Below are 18,085 nucleotides of genomic sequence, written 5' to 3' on the forward strand. Positions count from 1 at the left end.
GTAAGACCCCTGAGATTTGTGCATGTTTCTGGGGAAAAGAGCATCCCTAAATATATCCCCAGTGGAATTTCTCATCAGCCAGGGGGATTATGAGCCTGGGAAAGATTAAATTTGATTACAGAAATAGAGAAATATGATATGTTTTACACTTAGTCCTACCTGTTTCAGTAACAAAGTGTTTCTGAAATGCTACACATAAAGTACATCTACAATACAAAGGTGGCTATCAAAGGAAAAACGTAGAAATGAACTAAATGAAAATGAAAATACAACTCATCAAAATTTGTGGGATATAGCAAAAGCAGTACTCAGAGGAAAAATTCATAGCATTAACCGAATACATTAGAAAAGAAATACATAAAATCCAATAATCTAAACTTCCACCTTAGGAAACTAGAAAAGAGAGCAAATTAAATCCAAAGTAAGCTGAAGAGGAGAGGTAATAAAAGTTAGAGCAGGATCAGTGAAATTGAAAATAGGAATACAGGGCTTCCCTGGTGGCGCAGTGGTTGAGAGTCCGCCTGCCGATGCAGGGGACACGGGTTCGTGCCCCGGTCCGGGAAGATCCCACGTGCCGCAGAGCGGCTGGGCCCGTGAGCCATGGTCGCTGGTCCTGCGGGTCCAGAGCCTGTGCTCCGCGACAGGAGAGGACGCGGCAGTGAGAGGCCCGCGTACCACAAAAAAAAAAAAGAAAATAGGAATACAACAGAGAAAATCAATGAAACCAAAGCTGGTTCTCCGAAAAGGTCAATAAAATTGAAAAATATCTAGCAAGGCTAACCAAGAAAGAGAGAGAAGACACAAATTACTAGTATCAGAAATAAAAGAGAGCCATTACTACTAATTCCATGGATATGAAAAGTATAATAAAGGAATATTATTTTAAAAATTGTATGCCTTCTCTATATCTTTAATTCTGTGTTTGTAAGGAGGGGAGATGGTTCTGTGGAGATAAAGCCTATCCAAATGATCAAACAACAAAATTCAAAACACAAAAACACAAAACCACTAGTGGTTATCAGTGGTTGCCTCTGGGGAACAGGACTTGGGGCAGAAATGGTTGGGCAGGGGCTTTTCTACCGTTTGACTTTTGAATGACATGTACTCATTGCTTTGACAAAATGTTCAAGTGATGAAGTTGTCTAAAGGAGTTGAAAGCAAAAATCCGTGGACACCCTCACCCCTACTGGGTATCCTTGGGAGACTGAGGGCAAGGGTAACATCCGCAGGGGTTGGGCTTTTCAGGCCCTTAACAGCAGTTTAAACTCCCAGGTAGGCAAACTCCCAGGAGCTGGAGGCTTATACTGACTAGTGGCCTCTAGTCACTACTTTCCTATTTATATATTGCTTATATATTTAGTTTAAACATTTTTTCTTATTTAAATCTAATTTCTATTGTCTTCAGTTTGTCTTATATCATTGCTCTATATTTATTTGATATATCAACTTTTATTCATTGGAAATCACCATTCTATCGTTTCCTTTTTCTGTATGTTCTTTTAGATACGATTTTATCGCTTTTGTATTTTTAATCTTTTTTGTTTGTTTGCTTTACTGGTTTCTCTTTTTTTCTATTTTAGCTCAATTATGTAAACTGTTTTCCTACTTTGCTTTAAAATGGTGAAAGTGAGAGCAGGAATTTTGTTTTGTTCACCACTGTATCACGTAGGCTTACAATAACGGCTGGCATATAGTTGGTACTTAATTATATTTACTGAAAAAAATTGAATTAATTAATTCAAACTCCCAGCAGCTAGAGGCTTAATTAGTTAACTAATAGGAAGAGAGATAGTTTTGAAAATAGTGTATGATCCAAATTAAGGGGGCTGGATGAAGAGAAGAATAACGATGATAAAATAATAGGAATTCATCAACAAAACAACAATACCGAATGTTTTATGAGCACTCAAGGTGTGCCAGGTACAGGGCTGGAGGTTTTAAAAACGATGTCTCTATTCACAAACGAATCAACGGACAAAGGATTAATCTCCAAAATATACAAACAGCTCATGCAGCTCAATATTAAAGAAAAAAACAACCCAATCCAAAAATGGGCAGAAGACCTAAATAGACATTTCTCCAAAGAAGACATACAGATGGCCAAGAAGCACATGAAACAAATGTGTTTCATGTTTGGTAATTGCAATCATCATTGCTTTTGTTGTGGTCATCCCTTTACAATGCTTGGTGTCAGTTTATTTATCTCTTGTAAAAATAAAATACAGTGTATGTGTGTGAGTTGTGAAAAAAAAAGGAAACTTAAAAAAAATAAAAAGAACGACAACAACAAAAAAAACCCCACCAATGTCTCATTTTTTCTTCATGACAACCCAATCATAATAGTAATAATAGCAGACATTTATTGAGGGTTTCCTATTGGCAAAGACTATGATAATCACTTTACACACATTATCTTATTTAAATCTACCTCAAAGGGTTTTCTTGAAGATGAAATGAGTTAGTATATGTAAAGTCTCCTGATAAAGCCTGCACAAAATAATCCCTTGATGTATGCTATTTCTCTGTCTATCATCATCACATTGCCATCATCTCACCTTCCTCCTCCTCATCTTTATTATTATCCTCATTTTACAGGTACGAAGTCTGAAGCCCAGAGACATTAAGTAACTTGGAAGAGAATCAGCTGGGGTTGGAATCCAGGTTATCTGCCTTCAGAGTCCTACTCTTCCCAAGACTTTTATAACAAAAGTCTTCCAATGCAGTGAAATCGTTTAATCCCCACCCCTTGAATCACACTCTAAGATAATTTGACCTATAGAGTTCATTGGGATCATTATTAAATTTTATAAAATCAGACCTCAAAATCAAATAGGATTGCAGTAAGTTTATAAGTAAGTCAGGGCACTTCAGCTCTAACCCATAAACCAAAGGCCTGTTGGAAACTCGCTACATCTATCCTACATGTCACAATTGTTTCAATAATTCTAGAATCTTTTCTAAAACTTCAGAACTAAGTCTAATGCTGGTTCACTATCTTATATAAAAATATGTTCCAAAGGATGAAAAGTCCCCCATTTGCTCATAAAATGCCTTTTAAATGTTCTACCATTCTTTCCTGGCATGGAGACGGTTGTGAGTGGCATTGACATTGACCTATTTGGGAATGCAGCCACTTGAAATATCCAGTCAGATGCAGATCAGTTTTTCAGTTGAGGTTTGAATCAAAATTCATCCAGACCTTAGCATATTTCCATATGCTCTACAATGATAACCGAGGGGGAGGGACAGCTCTCGATTTAATCTAGTGCCGAGCAAATAGCTCTCATTGTCACTTGGCATTATGCTTGTGTTCTGCAGTTGTTATTTTTTTTTAAAAAATCAAAATTTATCTCATTGATGCCATAAATACCTATAACAAATAAAACCTTAAGAAAAATTAAAGTATTTATAACAGAAACAGAGACCAGTGAAATCAGGAAGTTTAACCGTGGTCTTTATTTTTAAGTTTTAAAAAATTGGGACTTCTCTGGTGGCACAGTGGTTAAGAATACGCCTCCCAAAGCAGGGGACGTGGGTTCAATCCCTGGTCAGGGCGCTAGATACCACGTGCACGCCTCAAGTAAGAGTTCGCATGCCACAACTAAGGAACCCGCCAGCCGCAACTAAGGAGCCTGCCTGCCGCAACTAAGACACAGAGCAACCAAAAAAAAGAAAAAATTTCTCGTGGGTATGTATGAGTGTGTCTGTGTGTGTTTAAAGTATTACATTCATGAAAGGTCTGCAGTGAAGTCCTAAGGCAAGAGAGCTACCAGGATCTTTACATAAAAAAATCTAATTTAATCCTCACAAGAACCCTGTAAAAAATAGATCTTATTCCTAATTCACAGATTGGAGGCTCAGAGAAGTTACGTATTCTGTCAACTGAGGTTGGCTAGTTGGATTCGTGCGTCCTCTACTGTGAAGGCAGGACAGTTGAACACAATCTCTCCCAGACTCCCTTGCCGCTAAATGTGGATACAATTTAAGCTCTGCCAAACAGACGCCCTTGTAAGATATTTGAGAAGTGGAAGTGAAGAAAGAGCTGTGCTTCTGTTGTCTCTGCTGGCAAGCAGGGTCATGGTTTTGCTGTGGCAGCACCTTGTACTTCCTCCCCATTTACTAAGCCAGAATGATTTCCATTTGTTTTCTCTAGAGAACATCTAAAAAGCACAAAGGAGCCAATTATTGGCTTTTCAGTCACCAAAGCCTAAGCCCCAAGATCCCAGACACTAACAAAATTTCCCCAGATTGGGAGAGGCAGACAACCAAAGAGTTAAGACGTGTTAAGTACACGAGAAGGTCCTGAACTCTGTCCCTCCCACCCCCTAATCCTCAGACTGAGTCCTGGGATTGGGTTTGCAGAAAGCTTGTGGGAACTCCACATCACTGAGAAATCCTAGAAGAGAGGGATTCTTGTGCTCTTTCCTGGGGAGAGTCAGGGGAGGCCCTTGGGGTTCCCTGCACCCCACAAGGCACAGGAACGGATGACATGGCTGTGTGGTTTCCCTGGGCAGCCAGGCGTTCCAGGTGACAGTGCGGTAGCATCAGGAGCCCACCCACCTGAGCAGCAGGGAAGCCGGTGGGGCCAGATGGGAAGCAGGGGTGTGCTGAGGATGCCAGGATAGCACCTCAGAGACCTTTCCCACTGGTGAGCGAAGACCAGAGAGAACAGCCCTCAACAGACGCTGGACTATGTTAACGGCACCAAGAACCAGAGCCCCACCTCCAGGGCCCAGAAAACTCAGTAGATTCATCCTGAACTGATGAAATAAAGTTTCCACCGGGGCTTGAAATTGGATTAAATCCAATTATACAAAAAAGGTTATTTTTCTTGCATATATACCCTGAGTGCTGTGCTCTCTCACTGCATAGTTTCCAGTTAATTCTGAGAGTTATTGGTCTAGAACAGGGGTCAGCAAATTACAGCTAGGCCCTAGGCCCAATTTGGCCCACTGCCTGTTTTTTATTGTCCTGCCTATTTTTGTAGGCTAAGTAAAGCCACTCTTGACGTGGCTGAGTTTGCAGAGTTGCATAATCGCAACAAGGCCGCTATGGTGCAAAGCCTACAATATTTACTATCCGTCTCTTTACAGAAAACAATTCCCAAACCCTGATGTAGAACACGGGCCCTGCCTGGCTGTATCTCATCTGCTCTTGCACTCTTGTCCTTCTGCTGTCATCATGGGGGCAAAGTCTCAAATCAAAATCAAAGAAAAAGCCCTGCCTTTCTCTGCTTTTAAAAATATACCTACGTTCAGATCCAGCTTTTCCTCCCTGAGCTCCCCAGAGGACCGGTTCTCCTTAGACCAGTTTTCTGTCCCCTGGTCTCCTGACCCTGCACTTGCCTAGTAGCTTCCTAGCTTTGACTTCTATTTTCTATCCTTTATGGGCTTCTCATCCTCTGCCTGTCTTTGAGTCGCTGTTTCTTAGGGTTGTCTACGGCACTCTGGTCTCCCTCTACTCACTCGGCCACGCCCCGGAATTCTCAGGAGGACCAGGTTTCACTCCAGCGTTCACCTGTAAGGAGGTGAGCTGGCCCAGGTTACTAACTTCAAGGTTTTATCCCCTTGGCTTGGATAACACCAATACCTTGACACCTAAATGGAGCACTTGATTCTCTTCCTTTGGCTACCAAGTTAGTCAATATTAGCCTTGAACAATAGCTCAGAGAGCAGAATCATCACTTGGTGGTTAATAATAGAGTCTCTGGGGTTAGATTTAGAAGCAGGAGATTTGAAGCTACACCCCTTCTTAGCTAGGAAGCGATGAGCATGGATTTTCATTATGGCATTCCAAATTTACTATGCTTTTATTTATTTACACATTTACTATGTACCAGACACTGTGTTAGATGCTATGAGGTGTAACAGAGCTGAAGAAGACACAATCTATGTCTTCAAAGAATTTATATGTAACTTTTACCCATATAGACTTGGCTCTCCACAAACGGATAAGAGTATTTTAAAGGCCATAAACGAGATCTTTGAAATTTTCTTTATAGATCTGTTTTAATTTTTAAATTTGGGGCATAAATACTACTTTGTTTTTAAAAAATCTAATGAAATCACACCAAGTTTTAAAGAGCTGACTAATATAATTTTAGACAATCTGATCACTTGAACTTCCAAAGGTTTGAAATGTCCTAGAGCCATCCTTACGTGGCTGGGTCCTCTGTTTATTTTTATGGCAATCATTGGCATCTGGGAACACCAAACTGGCTCGCCATTCAACAGATTCTGCTCCAGGGACAGTTCTTTATCAGCTTTCAAAGTCCTGGAAGCTAACAGAGTGCCTAATACATGGTAGGCATCCCATGAATATTTGTTGAAAGAACAAATGCAAAAATAAATAGATGAACCTACTAGTCCATTATGTTCTTTCCTCTCAAATTTTACAAACTTATCATCTGTGTCCTTACCGGGAGAATGATCACATAGGGCTTTATATTGAGTCATCTTCATGTTTCATGTGTTACACCTTATCCATCCTAAATGGATTACAATTTCATTGATTTCCCCTACAGAATTGCTCACAGATCTGTTTTCCTGCTAAGTGAAATATTTGTTGAATATAGGCTATCATTACTTCCTTTTTGTTTTCTTTTGTTTGTTTTTCTTCCTCTGTCTCTTTCTCAATTAACTAGAGTACACGAAAATGTATGTTAAAATATTTATTGAATAAAATCTTATTGTCCTTGACCTTAATTTTAAAAGAGATGAGTTCAGCAATTTCTCTTTCTTTTAAAAAACAACACAAACAAACAAAACCCACAATCATAAATGCCTTCTAACTATGTGTGAGGTTGTGAATAGGAAAAAGTTTACTTATATCCAAGCTAAATACTCTAATAAGCTTTCCCTAGAAATCTATGACATCCCAATGAAGGAGAAGATGTAGAAAGAAGTAAGAGCAGAGGAGGAGAAAATGGGAAGTTATCTGGGAAAAGGGAAGAATCCAGTTTGAGGGATTTCAACAACCAGTAGAGAAAAACTTTAATAAGGAGAAAACTGCCAACCAAAAGAGGCTTACCTTTGCACCCTTCACAGGTCAGTGCATTATAGTGGTAACCGGATGCTCTGTCTCCACAAACAACACATAGCTCATCTCCTTTTATTCTCCCTGCTGATGTACCCAGTCGGGCCTTCTTTGTCACAGGAATCTCCACTACCTCAGTCTCTCCCTGGTAGAGAGTCTCAGCAGGCATTCGCCTGAGTTCATATACTCCAGGAGAGTACCACTCTTCAGGCTGCTGGGGATAGAAACCCAGGTTGGAGTAATAGGAAGATGAGGAAATCTGTGGTTGAACTTGGGGAAACTGAATGTTGTTGTATTGTGAGTATGGTTCCACTTCTAGATTCTGTCCCAGAGGACCTGCTGCTTGTTCTGTTAGTACACCTGAACAAAAGTGATAAAAAAACTGGAATTAATATCATCATTCTATAAATAAGAGAGGCAGTTTAGCATATGGTTAGGAGTACAGGCTCTAAGGGAAGATTGAAATATTTGAATATTTACATTAAAATTTTAATATAAAATTGATTTTACAGTAAAAGAACTATTAACAGATTAAATGACAATGTTAAAAGCTCAGAAAGATATCTGCCACATAGAGGACAGACAAAACACTCATATCATTCATATGTAAAGAGCTTTTGCAAACCAATAAGAAAACATTCAACATGGAGAAAAGGAAAACAAACAAGAATGTTTAAAAGAAAAAGAAAAAAAGGAAAGTTAAAAAAACTTCAACATGGAAAACATTCAACAATCCACAGAAAACAAAGATAAAGGACAGGCGTATATATAAATGCTATCTTTTGTCATTTCTGTCTTACAAAATCCTATAAAGTGGGTAATGGTATTATCCCCACTTAAAATTGAGTAGTCAGAGGCACAGAGTAATTAGGCAACTTTATTCCTACACACCTAAGTAGCTGAGATTTGGACTTTGAGTCTGACTTCCAAGCCCATGTGCTGAATTGCTCCTCTCTGCGATAATTTCAGATCTGTGATGCTTTAAAGCTTTTCTCTTCCTCCCTCTGTACTTGAGTTTGTTAGTCCCTTCAATGCCTCCGCTTTCAGGTAACCTATAGCTAGGCCTGCAAGACTCTGCATGATCTTACCCTTTCTTTCTTTTCCAGCCATTTCCCATGTTCCGACTTCCATATTCCTTAAATATGGCTTGCTGCTTCCAGCCTCAGGACCTTTCCCACATGCTGTTTCCTGAGCCCGGAACTTTCTTCAACAGCCATCTCCTCCAAGAACGTTATCTCACTATTCTCCACTTACCTCTAAATTTCCCTTTAAGTATAGCTTCTCTTGGGAAGTCTTCCCTAAACCTAGGTCCCTGGGTGTCTGAACCCAGTTGTATAGTACTTATCTACCCTTCATGGCCCTCCCTTTACTTATCTGTAAAGAGAAGACTCCATGCTGCATGACGTTATAGTTCTTCTTTATGTCTAAAGCCTCTATAAGTGTATGACCAACAGTTTATGGGCATTAGAATTCAGGGCCTTTCTACAACGCAAAGTGGAGAATATGTATGTTAAATGTTTGTTTAAAATAAAATGCTTTCTGCATTGATACAGGAAATCACTGACGGAACACAAAGGATACAATATCTGTGCAAAATCAATTTTGTTTCTTTCATGCCCAACTTAACCATATAAAACCAGCACTGAGTCAGTATATCTGACAGTCAAAAATTTTTGGCAATGGGGCTTTGTCTTATGACTGCAGAATGGAAAAATATAAAAATATGGAATTATTACAGAAAAAAGAGAAGCTAAAATATGAGCAAAATCTTGATCTATTTAATATCTAAGTATGGTTAAAATTTCTGGAGTGAATACAACTGAAAAGAGCTGAAAGCATTAAAATCATTCGTTTCATCTAGATTTTATCCTCCAACCCATCTTACCCTCACTCAACTTCCCATCCCCACCCCCAGCCCCAGTTTCTCTCCATCTACAGGTCTAGTAAAGTTAAGCAACTTGCCTGAAGTCACATAATCAATTAATGAGAGAATCTGGATTCTGTAGAATCTAAGGAAATGTGTAGTTGTTTTCTCCTCACAAGACAATTCCAAGATCTCCGAGCATTATTTCAAAAAATCTTTTAATAGTCAAGAGACACAATGGAGTCCCAACTCAAGTCAAATCATGTTATCAATATCTGGAATCATCTCAATTAAAATGGAACGCTTTCACAAAGACATCAATTCTACTATATGAAAACAACACAAAACAGGGTAAGACTATGAGATCAGTACACAATATTATTAAATAATGCCTCTATTCCCAAAGCACATCCACTTCTAGTATTTCACGGTGTTCCCACCAAATTTCCACAGAGTAGAGACAATAAATATACAGGCAACTTACAATAAAAAACCCCAGCATGGACAACATCCTCCAAAATGGTGGGACAAGAATAGCTTCCATTAAATGACTGTGAGACCTTGAACAACTGCCTAACATTTTTCTGTTTCTTCTGTAAAATGGGGCTACTAACACCCAGGCTCGCTATCTCATAAGGTAATTCTGAGTATAAGATACAGTTTCTGAGAAAAAGTTTTGATAAGTGGAGTGCCATAAAAAGACATGTTTGTTTCCTAAAGAACCTAGCAAAATCTTGATTGTAATGATAGTTAATTAGTAAATATTAATACACATCAGTCTGTTTTGATGCTATAAGTTATAGGATACTTCTTTCACTCATAAATATATTGAACACCTACAATTTGCCTGACACTGTCCTAGGTTCCGAGGACACAACAGTGACAGACAGACAGAAAACAGATAGAAGAGGCCCCAGACTTTCTCTTGTTTGTGTATTTGGGGTGGGGAGGGGTGGGAGTATGTCAAGGGCTGGGATAAAACCAAGTAAGCAAATACAGAATTTTCTGACAGAGCATAAGATGTGGAGAGGGCAAAGGTAGGTCAACTTTAGAGTGTACTTTCGGAAAAGGTAAATTCATTTCTATTTTAATGCAATTTATGAGTGATTTTTTAAAGAATCAGTTTATCAAGAAATAGGAGAATTTGGATTTCTTTATAACAGAAATTCTCCATGGGAGTTTAGGGAAGAGTTCTTAAATGCGAACACTTGAATGGACTCCAGGAGAGGCTGGGACCCCCTGTAAAGGGAAGCAACATTTTTCTGGGTAGAGGGTCATTTGGCAGCATTTAATAATTTCTCTAAAGGAGTACCATCGAAGGGAAACTTCTGAGATGCAAGCATTCTATACCTTTCAACATGGTAAGCCACTAACCATATGGAATATTGAACATTTGAAACATAGCTAGTAATAATGAGGAAATGAATTTTTCATTTTATGTAACTTTAAATAATTAAAATTTAAAATTAAATAGCTACATGTGGCTATTTAATATGACTGCCATATCCGACAGCGCAGCTCTAAGGAGTTTGTGACCAGAACACTGTGTACCCAAATGGGAGAATCAGGTTCACGTACAAAGGATGGCACTTCTTCATAAACCCACAGTTAGTTTCTGATGAGCCCGATAAAGGGTTCAGATTATATCCAGTTTTTCATCCCTGGCACAACGCTGATTCTAGTAAATGTCTCATGAATGTTTGCTGAAATGTTTCATGAATGGAAAAATTGCCTTCTCGGCCTTCCTTTATTTCCCAATCCATGGTTTCTTAACAGATGATATGACTTGGTTTATGAAGTTGTGTGCCGTTCCTGGTGCCAGGCCTTTGTGATGTTGGTGCCTCTCCCCACCTGGTTTGTCAACCCATCACCTCCTCTGTCAGGCCTGTCCCAGTTTTCCTAGGTAGAATTAATCTCTCCTACCCTCTGTACACACTCTACTGCAGCACTCAGAAGCATGTACCATCATTTTTGTTGGTTTACAGGCTTATCTTTCATGCTATATCATTTGAGGTGGTAGGACATACTCATTACAAGCACTTCTGTGTAGACAAACCTGGATTCAGTTCGCCTGCAACTTGCTAGATGTGTGAACTTGGGAAAGACATTGAACTTCTTTAAGCTTCTGTTCCTTCCTCTATAAAGCCAGGATCATATAATACACTACTATGTATAAAATAGATAACTAATGAGAACCTACTGTACAGCACAGGGAACTCTACTCAGTGCTCTGTGGTGACCTAAATGGGAAGGAAATCCAAAAAAGAGGGGCTATATGCACACCTATAGCTGATTCACTGCTGTACAGCAGAAACTAACACAACATTGTAAAGCAGCTATACTTCAATAAAACTTTTTTAAAGAAAAGCTGGGATAATATAGTAATTGAAACAAAATATAGTATCTAGGTGAAAGGTTGCAATAAAGCTAAACTAAGACAAAGAATGTAAACTGCATAGTGCCTAAGCATAAACATTCAATACTTTTTTTTTTTTTGCGGTACACGGGCCTCTCACTGCTGTGGCCTCTCCCGTTGCGGAGCACAGGCTTCGGACGCGCAGGCTCAGCGGCCATGGCTCACGGGCCCAGCCGCTCCGCGGCCTGTTGGATCTTCTCGGACCGGGGCACGAACCCGTGTCCCCTGCATCGGCAGGCGGACTCTCAACCACTGCGCCACCAGGGAAGCCCCTCAATACGTTTTTGTTGTGGTGGCTAGTCTGTGAACTCCTGGGGAATACATTAGATTACTATATATTACATTCCCTTTTCTCCTTCATTCCTGGCACCTTACAAAAAGCCTGACACAGTGTAAATCTTTAATAAATGCTTATTAAATTGAAACGATGGAAAATGTACTTCCGCAGCCTTCCAACTAATTTCCATCTCTAAATACAGTGTCAGGGGCTTCCCTGGTGGTGCAGTGGTTAAGAATCCACCTGCCAATGCAAGGGACATGGGTTCGAACCCCTGTCCAGGAAGATCCCACATGCCGTGGAGTGAATAAGCCCGTGCACCACAACTACAGAGCTGGTGCTCTAGAGCCCGTGAGTCACAACTACTGAGCCTGCATGCCACAACTTCTGAAGCCCGCTCGCCTAGAGCCCGTGCTCTGCAACAAGAGAAGCCACCGCAATGAGAAGCCCACGCACCATAAGGAAGAGTAGCCCCGGCTGGCCACAACTAGAGAAAGCCCGCATGCAGCAACAAAGACCCAACGCAGCCAAGATCAATAAATAAATTAATTTAAAAAAAAATACAGTGTCAATCATTTTTAAACAATACATTTAAACAAAATAACGTGCTGCCAAGTCTACAACCAGAAATATGTTCAAAATTGTAATTATTATGAAAATGATTTGACTTTCACTTTTAGCTGGAAATTCAAAAGGTAAGATTCTATTCTGAAAAAAATATTAAAACAGACAACATTATATTATACTGTTTATGTTTTAATTATAATCTATATTTTACTTCAGAGAAAACAAAACGGGCTTAAGGGTAAACTCTACTTATCTGATTTTCCATTGACTATTGGGAGAAATTTACTGTGAAACTAGTTCAGTAAATTAATGTTTTTTATCTCTTTTTATTTTTCTCATCACAATGCATAGTTTGAAATAAATCTTATATCATTACCCCATACACACTTATACATATGTATAAATAATTGAAACAAAATTTCCGTGAAATAACACTTATCCTTACCTCTTGACGGGCACTCTGACATTTCTATTGTATTCCTATTCTATTCTATTCTAAATTTTTAATGCTGGTCACAAGTCACAAAATAGATATCATGACCCACTGGGATCTGAGACTTGCCATTTTAAAAACACTTCATGAAATCATGTACTTTAAAAGGTTTTTTCAAGTGTCCAAGGCATTAATGCTAGAACTGCCTAGTGTTTAACTTGGAAGAATGGTGCTAATTTTACACACTATCCAGTGAAGAATTATAGGGAAAACACACTTAGATTTAGTTTCAATGAAATACACACCTGCCTGGAACCCTATAGAAATCACACCACCCCAGCTTCTCACCCCAGTCTTCTGGTTCTGACTGAGCCACCTTTGACAGAGATCTGTTACTGGAATCTCAAGCAAAAGTGCCCCATGTTTCCTCAGTCCAGTGGCAGAAGCCCCATCGCCAGCATCTGAGAACCTCCGCCTACCTTTAGCAGGCTTCATGCTCATCATTTCCATGGCAAATCCCAACGACGTGCAGCTGTGACAAGGACTAATTTGACCTGGATTTTCTAACTCCGGAAACTGCATTACCATTCTTAGCTTACTCACAGCAACTGAAAATGAGACTAGGTAAGGAGTGACAGAGGCCAGAGGTTGTGGGGTTTACTGATTAACTTCATTACCGAGCAGAATATTTGTAAATGTTTATGAGAAAAGTCCTCGATGCCAAATTGCCTAGTAAGCTGGAAACAAGGCTCTTAGATAAACATTTTTGGGGAGCACGTTCCAATTTAGGAATTTTTAGAGGGCAGATTTTTGTTCAGTGGCTCTAAAAGTGGATTTGGGGGTAAATGCCATGTTCTACGTCTTGACATTCGTTCCTCTCAAAAGGATACAGATTGATATAATTTTGTAATGTCAGGAAGCATTAAAGCATAATACTTAACAGCGTGAGGTAAACTAATCTGGGTTTATATCCAGTGTTATGGGTGGAAGTGTGTCCCCTCCTAATCCCATAGGACCGGTGTCCTTATACAAATGGGAAATTTGTATTTCAGAGACAGAAACTCATAGAGAAAAGACAATGTGAAGATACACAAGGAAAAAGTCATCTACAAGCCAGGAAGAGAGGCCAGGAACATATCCGTCCCTCTCAGCCTTCAGAAAGAACCCACCCAGCTAACACCTTGATTTTGGACTTCTAGCCTCCAGAATGGTAAAACAATACATTTCTGTCATTTAAGCCACCCAGTCTGTGGTATTTTATTACAGCAGCCTTAGCAAACTAATACATGTAGGCTCCCTTGGCACTCACTAGCTCTGCAGACCATGGACGAACTCCTGAACCATTTTCTTTTCTTTTTTTAACATCTTTAATGGAGTATAATTGCTTTACACTGTTGTGTTAGTCGCTGCTATATAACAAAGTGAATCAGCTATACATATACATATATCCACATAACCCCTCCCTCTTGCGTCTCCCTCCCACCCTCCCTATCCCACCCCTCTGGGTGGTCACAAAGCACCGGGCTGATCTCCCTGTGCTATGCGGCTGCTTCCCACTAGCTATCTATTTTACATTTGGTAGTGTATATATGTCCATGCCACTCTCTCACTTCGTCTCAGCTTACCCTTCCCCCTCCCCGTGTCCTCAAGTCCATTCTCTATGTCTGCGTCTTTATTGCTGTCCTGCCCCTAGCCGAACCATTTTATGCCTCAATTTCCTCATCTGTAAAATGGGACTGATAATCATGCGACCTCATAGAGTTATTATGAGGATTAAATAAAATAATATTTATTAAATGCTTAGCAGAGTGTGTGGCTACCCACCATCATCATACTGATATTATAATTATTTAGCCTTGGACTCTTGTTGTAGGGTGGCTTGCTTCCTGAGCAGGAATAATTTCTGCAGCATAACTTGTGGATACCAAGCTTGTGACTGTTGGGTATTTTTTGGAAGGGAGGGCTTCAGAATAGGACTCAGTAGGTCCAGGGTTGAGCTTAGGGATAATGCAACCAAATACACTGTGTCACCTTAGGACAGTCTCTCAGCTTCTGCGGACCTCATTTGTCTACATCAACAGATGGTAAAACAGAGATAATAATTCCTGCTCTACTTCCTTCATGGACCCGTTGTGAAGAAAAAATCACATAATAAGTGTGAAAGCAGTTTTAAAAGGCAAATGTGATCTATATAAATGTGATAATCACTGCTAAGCCATTTCTACAGCCTTTACGGGTTTACAAGGTGGTTCTACATGCATTATCTCATCTGATCCTTACTTGCACCCTTTGAGGAAGTTATAATTTATGATGCCCACTATCTCTTACCCTATTTTACAGACATGGAAGGTCAACTCAGTGAAGTTAAATGATTTGTCTAAAGTCACCCAGCTATTAAGGGATGAAGCAAAAAGGCTTTAACCAAGGTCTTCTCACTCAAAACCTTGTGGTGGAAAAACTAAAGCACACTTGCCCTAATTGTCAAGAAAAAGGAAAGAGTGATGGTTCCTAGGTGTATTTCAGCTTTGATTGCTCAACCAAGAATCACCATTTGCAAAGCTGTTCTCAATCCTCAGTTTACTTCTGACCTCGTTCTCCCCTCCTCACAACCCAAGAGCTATACTTGCCTTGAGGTACTCTAAGCTGGAAGAGCTACCCAAAGGCTAAGAACCAGGACAAACTGTCTCTGAATTTTTTTTTTTTTTTTGCTGTACGCGGACCTCTCACTGTTGTGGCCTCTCCCGTTGCGGAGCACAGGCTCCAGACGCGCAGGCTCAGCGGCCATGGCTCACGGGCCCAGCCGCTCTGCGGCATGCGGGATCCTCCCGGACGGGGGCACGAACCCGTATCCCCTGCATCGGCAGGCGGACTCTCAACCACTGCGCCACCAGGGAAGCCCCTGTCTCTGAATTTTATATTTCAAGAATTCTCTACTGAGTTTTTCACTGGTCAGACAGATGAGACTGTTGCCCTCAGAAACTTCAATACTAAAAAAGAAATGAGCAGGATAACTTACCTGATCCAGGAGACCCTTGTTGCTGAGTGAAATTCACACAGGATGTTCTCATAATAAGACTGATTGAATCCCTTTGCTTCTTTTGCAGTGAGGACCAACTGCTTCGTGCTATTTTTTTTTTCCCAAGGTACATTTTTCTCCTACAAGTCTGTGCTGTTTGAAACAGTAGCCACTAACCATGTATGGCTACTTAAATTTAAGTTAATTTAAATTATGTAAAATTAGAATCAGTTCCTCAGTTACACTAGTCCCATTTTAAGAGATCAGTAGCCACGTGTGATTAGTGGTTACTGCATTAGACAAAGTAAATCTGGAACATTTTTATCACCACAGAAAGTTCTATTGGACAGCACCGTTGTAGACGGTACTTGGGGCAAAGTGAATAAAATGTCAGTCACGGCAAGGAGGGGCGTTAGATATGATGCTATAAAAATTAGGGAAGTCCCAGAGCAAATGCTGGCAATGCTTTTCTGAGAACTGTCCCTGAGAATAGACTTGGCTAACAGACTTTGAGTGAAATAATCTCACTGGAAAGACCTTCTCCACTGAGAAGGTGAACAGGAGTGTTCTCTTAACCTGAATCCGTAATCATCCAATTCCGATTCCTTATCCTGACCATAATTTGGTTGTCTACTTACTATCTATGGAAATTCAGCAGATTCTTTAACATCTTTAAATCTCCATTTTCTCAGCAGTAAAAGGGGAATAGTAATGGTATCTACCTTATAGGAGTGTTATGAGAATTAATATTAATGGCAAATAGTTACAGAGTACTTACAATGTGCCAGGCATTCTTCTGAGAATTCTATTAAATAAGACAAGTAACTTGCACAAAGTTAAAGAATTTGCCTACGACCACATACCAGTAAATGGCAGAGATGGGATCGAATGAGAGTCCACTAACAAATGTAAAATGTGCTTAGCATGACGCCTGACATATAGAAAGCACTCAAGAAATGGTAGCTGTTATGATCCCAATTTTTTTTATCACTGTAAATGTATAAATTTGCAGTCTGTTTTCATAGTCAACCTTTCTCAGTTTGGTTATTCTGAGAGCCCCTGAGACCTGTTTCTTAGCCTGCAAGGTTGAGAGCCATGCTCTGGATGGCAACGGATTTGCCCACTAGCTGGCCAACATGCACCTCATTGCATGCATTTTCCAAACTATGCATGCCCCATCTAAAAGAAGCAGTAATTTATGTTGTCATAAGGAAAGGCCCTTCTGATATTTCTTTTCCTTCTCCCATTTCTTAACCTCACTAACAAGAGCACCACATCTGAGAATCCTGGGAGAGCAAAAACCAAAGCCACAGGGAATTAGTAAAAAATCTTAGAGGCTGCTTCAATCTGTGGAAGAGATATGGATAAGAAATGGTAGTGACAAAATATTTAAATTATGCTAAAGCAACGCTCCATTTTGTCTGAGACAGCAGTATCTTTCCATCTTCTGGAAACGTTTGGCTTTGATTGGCCCATCGAGTCAGAACTATATTCACTTGTGTTAAACTCAGTGCGATGGAAAAAGACTTGAAATCAAATGTCAGAAATATTACACAACCCTGCATCTCAAGACCTTTCATTGTATTTTAAAACATCCAGCTGATTCTGTAACATCTGAAAGATTCTTTTAATTTAAGCAAAAGACATAGGCAAGAACCAGATTCCAATAAAAATAAAGCTACCCAGAGAAAATAAGCATCAACAGCTGAGAAAAGCATAACGTTATGAGAAGTAGCTAAAGGAAATGAAGCGCGAGTGAATAGGATTATATAGAATCTGCCCTCCTGCCCCTTGCTAGGCCTCATTCAGAATGGGGCTTTGGAAAGACTACTAGAAACAAAAATAAAAGTTATACAAAAACGTGGATTCCATAGCTGTTGTTAGCAATGCTGTAATGCCACGGTGAGATAGAACATGTGTTTTTTTCTTAGAGCACCCAGAAATTTAGTTCCATATTATTGGTTTTTGTTGGCTCCTTGAAAATTCTTAGCACTCAACAATGATAAGATTAACAGAATTTCCTCCCTTTAATCCGTAGAGTGGTGTTTATCATTCTAACAACTTAAATAATAACAACTACATTTCAAACCCTGGAGTAGCGATACTGCTTTATGATGCCTTGAGATTTACAGAACACTTTCCACACAGCCATTCAATCCTCCAACAAACTGTGAAGTGAATGTCATTATTACTCCCATTTTACAGGGGAGAGAACTGAAGTTTAGAGAGTCTCAGAGGCAACTGAGACTTTATTTCTTTCAATTTCATTGCTTATTTCCACTCACATTCATTGAACGTTTGCCAGTATCACCAAGCTAAAGGAACTGGACCCATTGTACTGGAAACGTTTGGTACGGGAACATAAGATCGTACCTTTTCTTGCTTATCCTGTGCTATTATTAGAATGCTTTTCTACTTACTGAGTCTTTAAAATTCTGTGATTTTTTTTTTTTTTTTTTTTTTTTTTTTTAAACCTC

The 18,085-nt window shown here is 39.7% G+C and overlaps 1 protein-coding gene across 9 annotated transcripts in view; it reads right to left on the reverse strand.

Annotated features, from left to right (window-relative positions):
• NR1H4 (nuclear receptor subfamily 1 group H member 4) overlaps window positions 1-18,085 on the reverse strand; it is a 47,809-nt gene that overhangs the window by 26,204 nt on the left and 3,520 nt on the right. For 4 of the 9 annotated variants that reach the window (XM_024751330.1, XM_024751326.1, XM_024751329.1 and 1 more), the window contains exons 1-2: window positions 13,072-13,180; window positions 7,030-7,395 (exon numbers count right to left, since the gene is read on the reverse strand). In XM_024751330.1, coding sequence (XP_024607098.1) covers window positions 7,030-7,395; window positions 13,072-13,180 — 475 coding nt within the window. Of the gene's footprint in view, window positions 1-7,029; window positions 7,396-13,071; window positions 13,202-18,085 lie in introns of those variants that run through there. The other 5 variants (XM_024751331.1, XM_024751328.1, XM_024751327.1 and 2 more) reach the window with 3 other exon arrangements.

The sequence above is a fragment of the Neophocaena asiaeorientalis genome, unplaced genomic scaffold (genome assembly GCF_003031525.2).
Source record: "Neophocaena asiaeorientalis asiaeorientalis breed wild unplaced genomic scaffold, Neophocaena_asiaeorientalis_V1.1 scaffold318, whole genome shotgun sequence".
In the NCBI taxonomy this organism is placed as follows: Eukaryota; Metazoa; Chordata; class Mammalia; order Artiodactyla; family Phocoenidae; genus Neophocaena; species Neophocaena asiaeorientalis.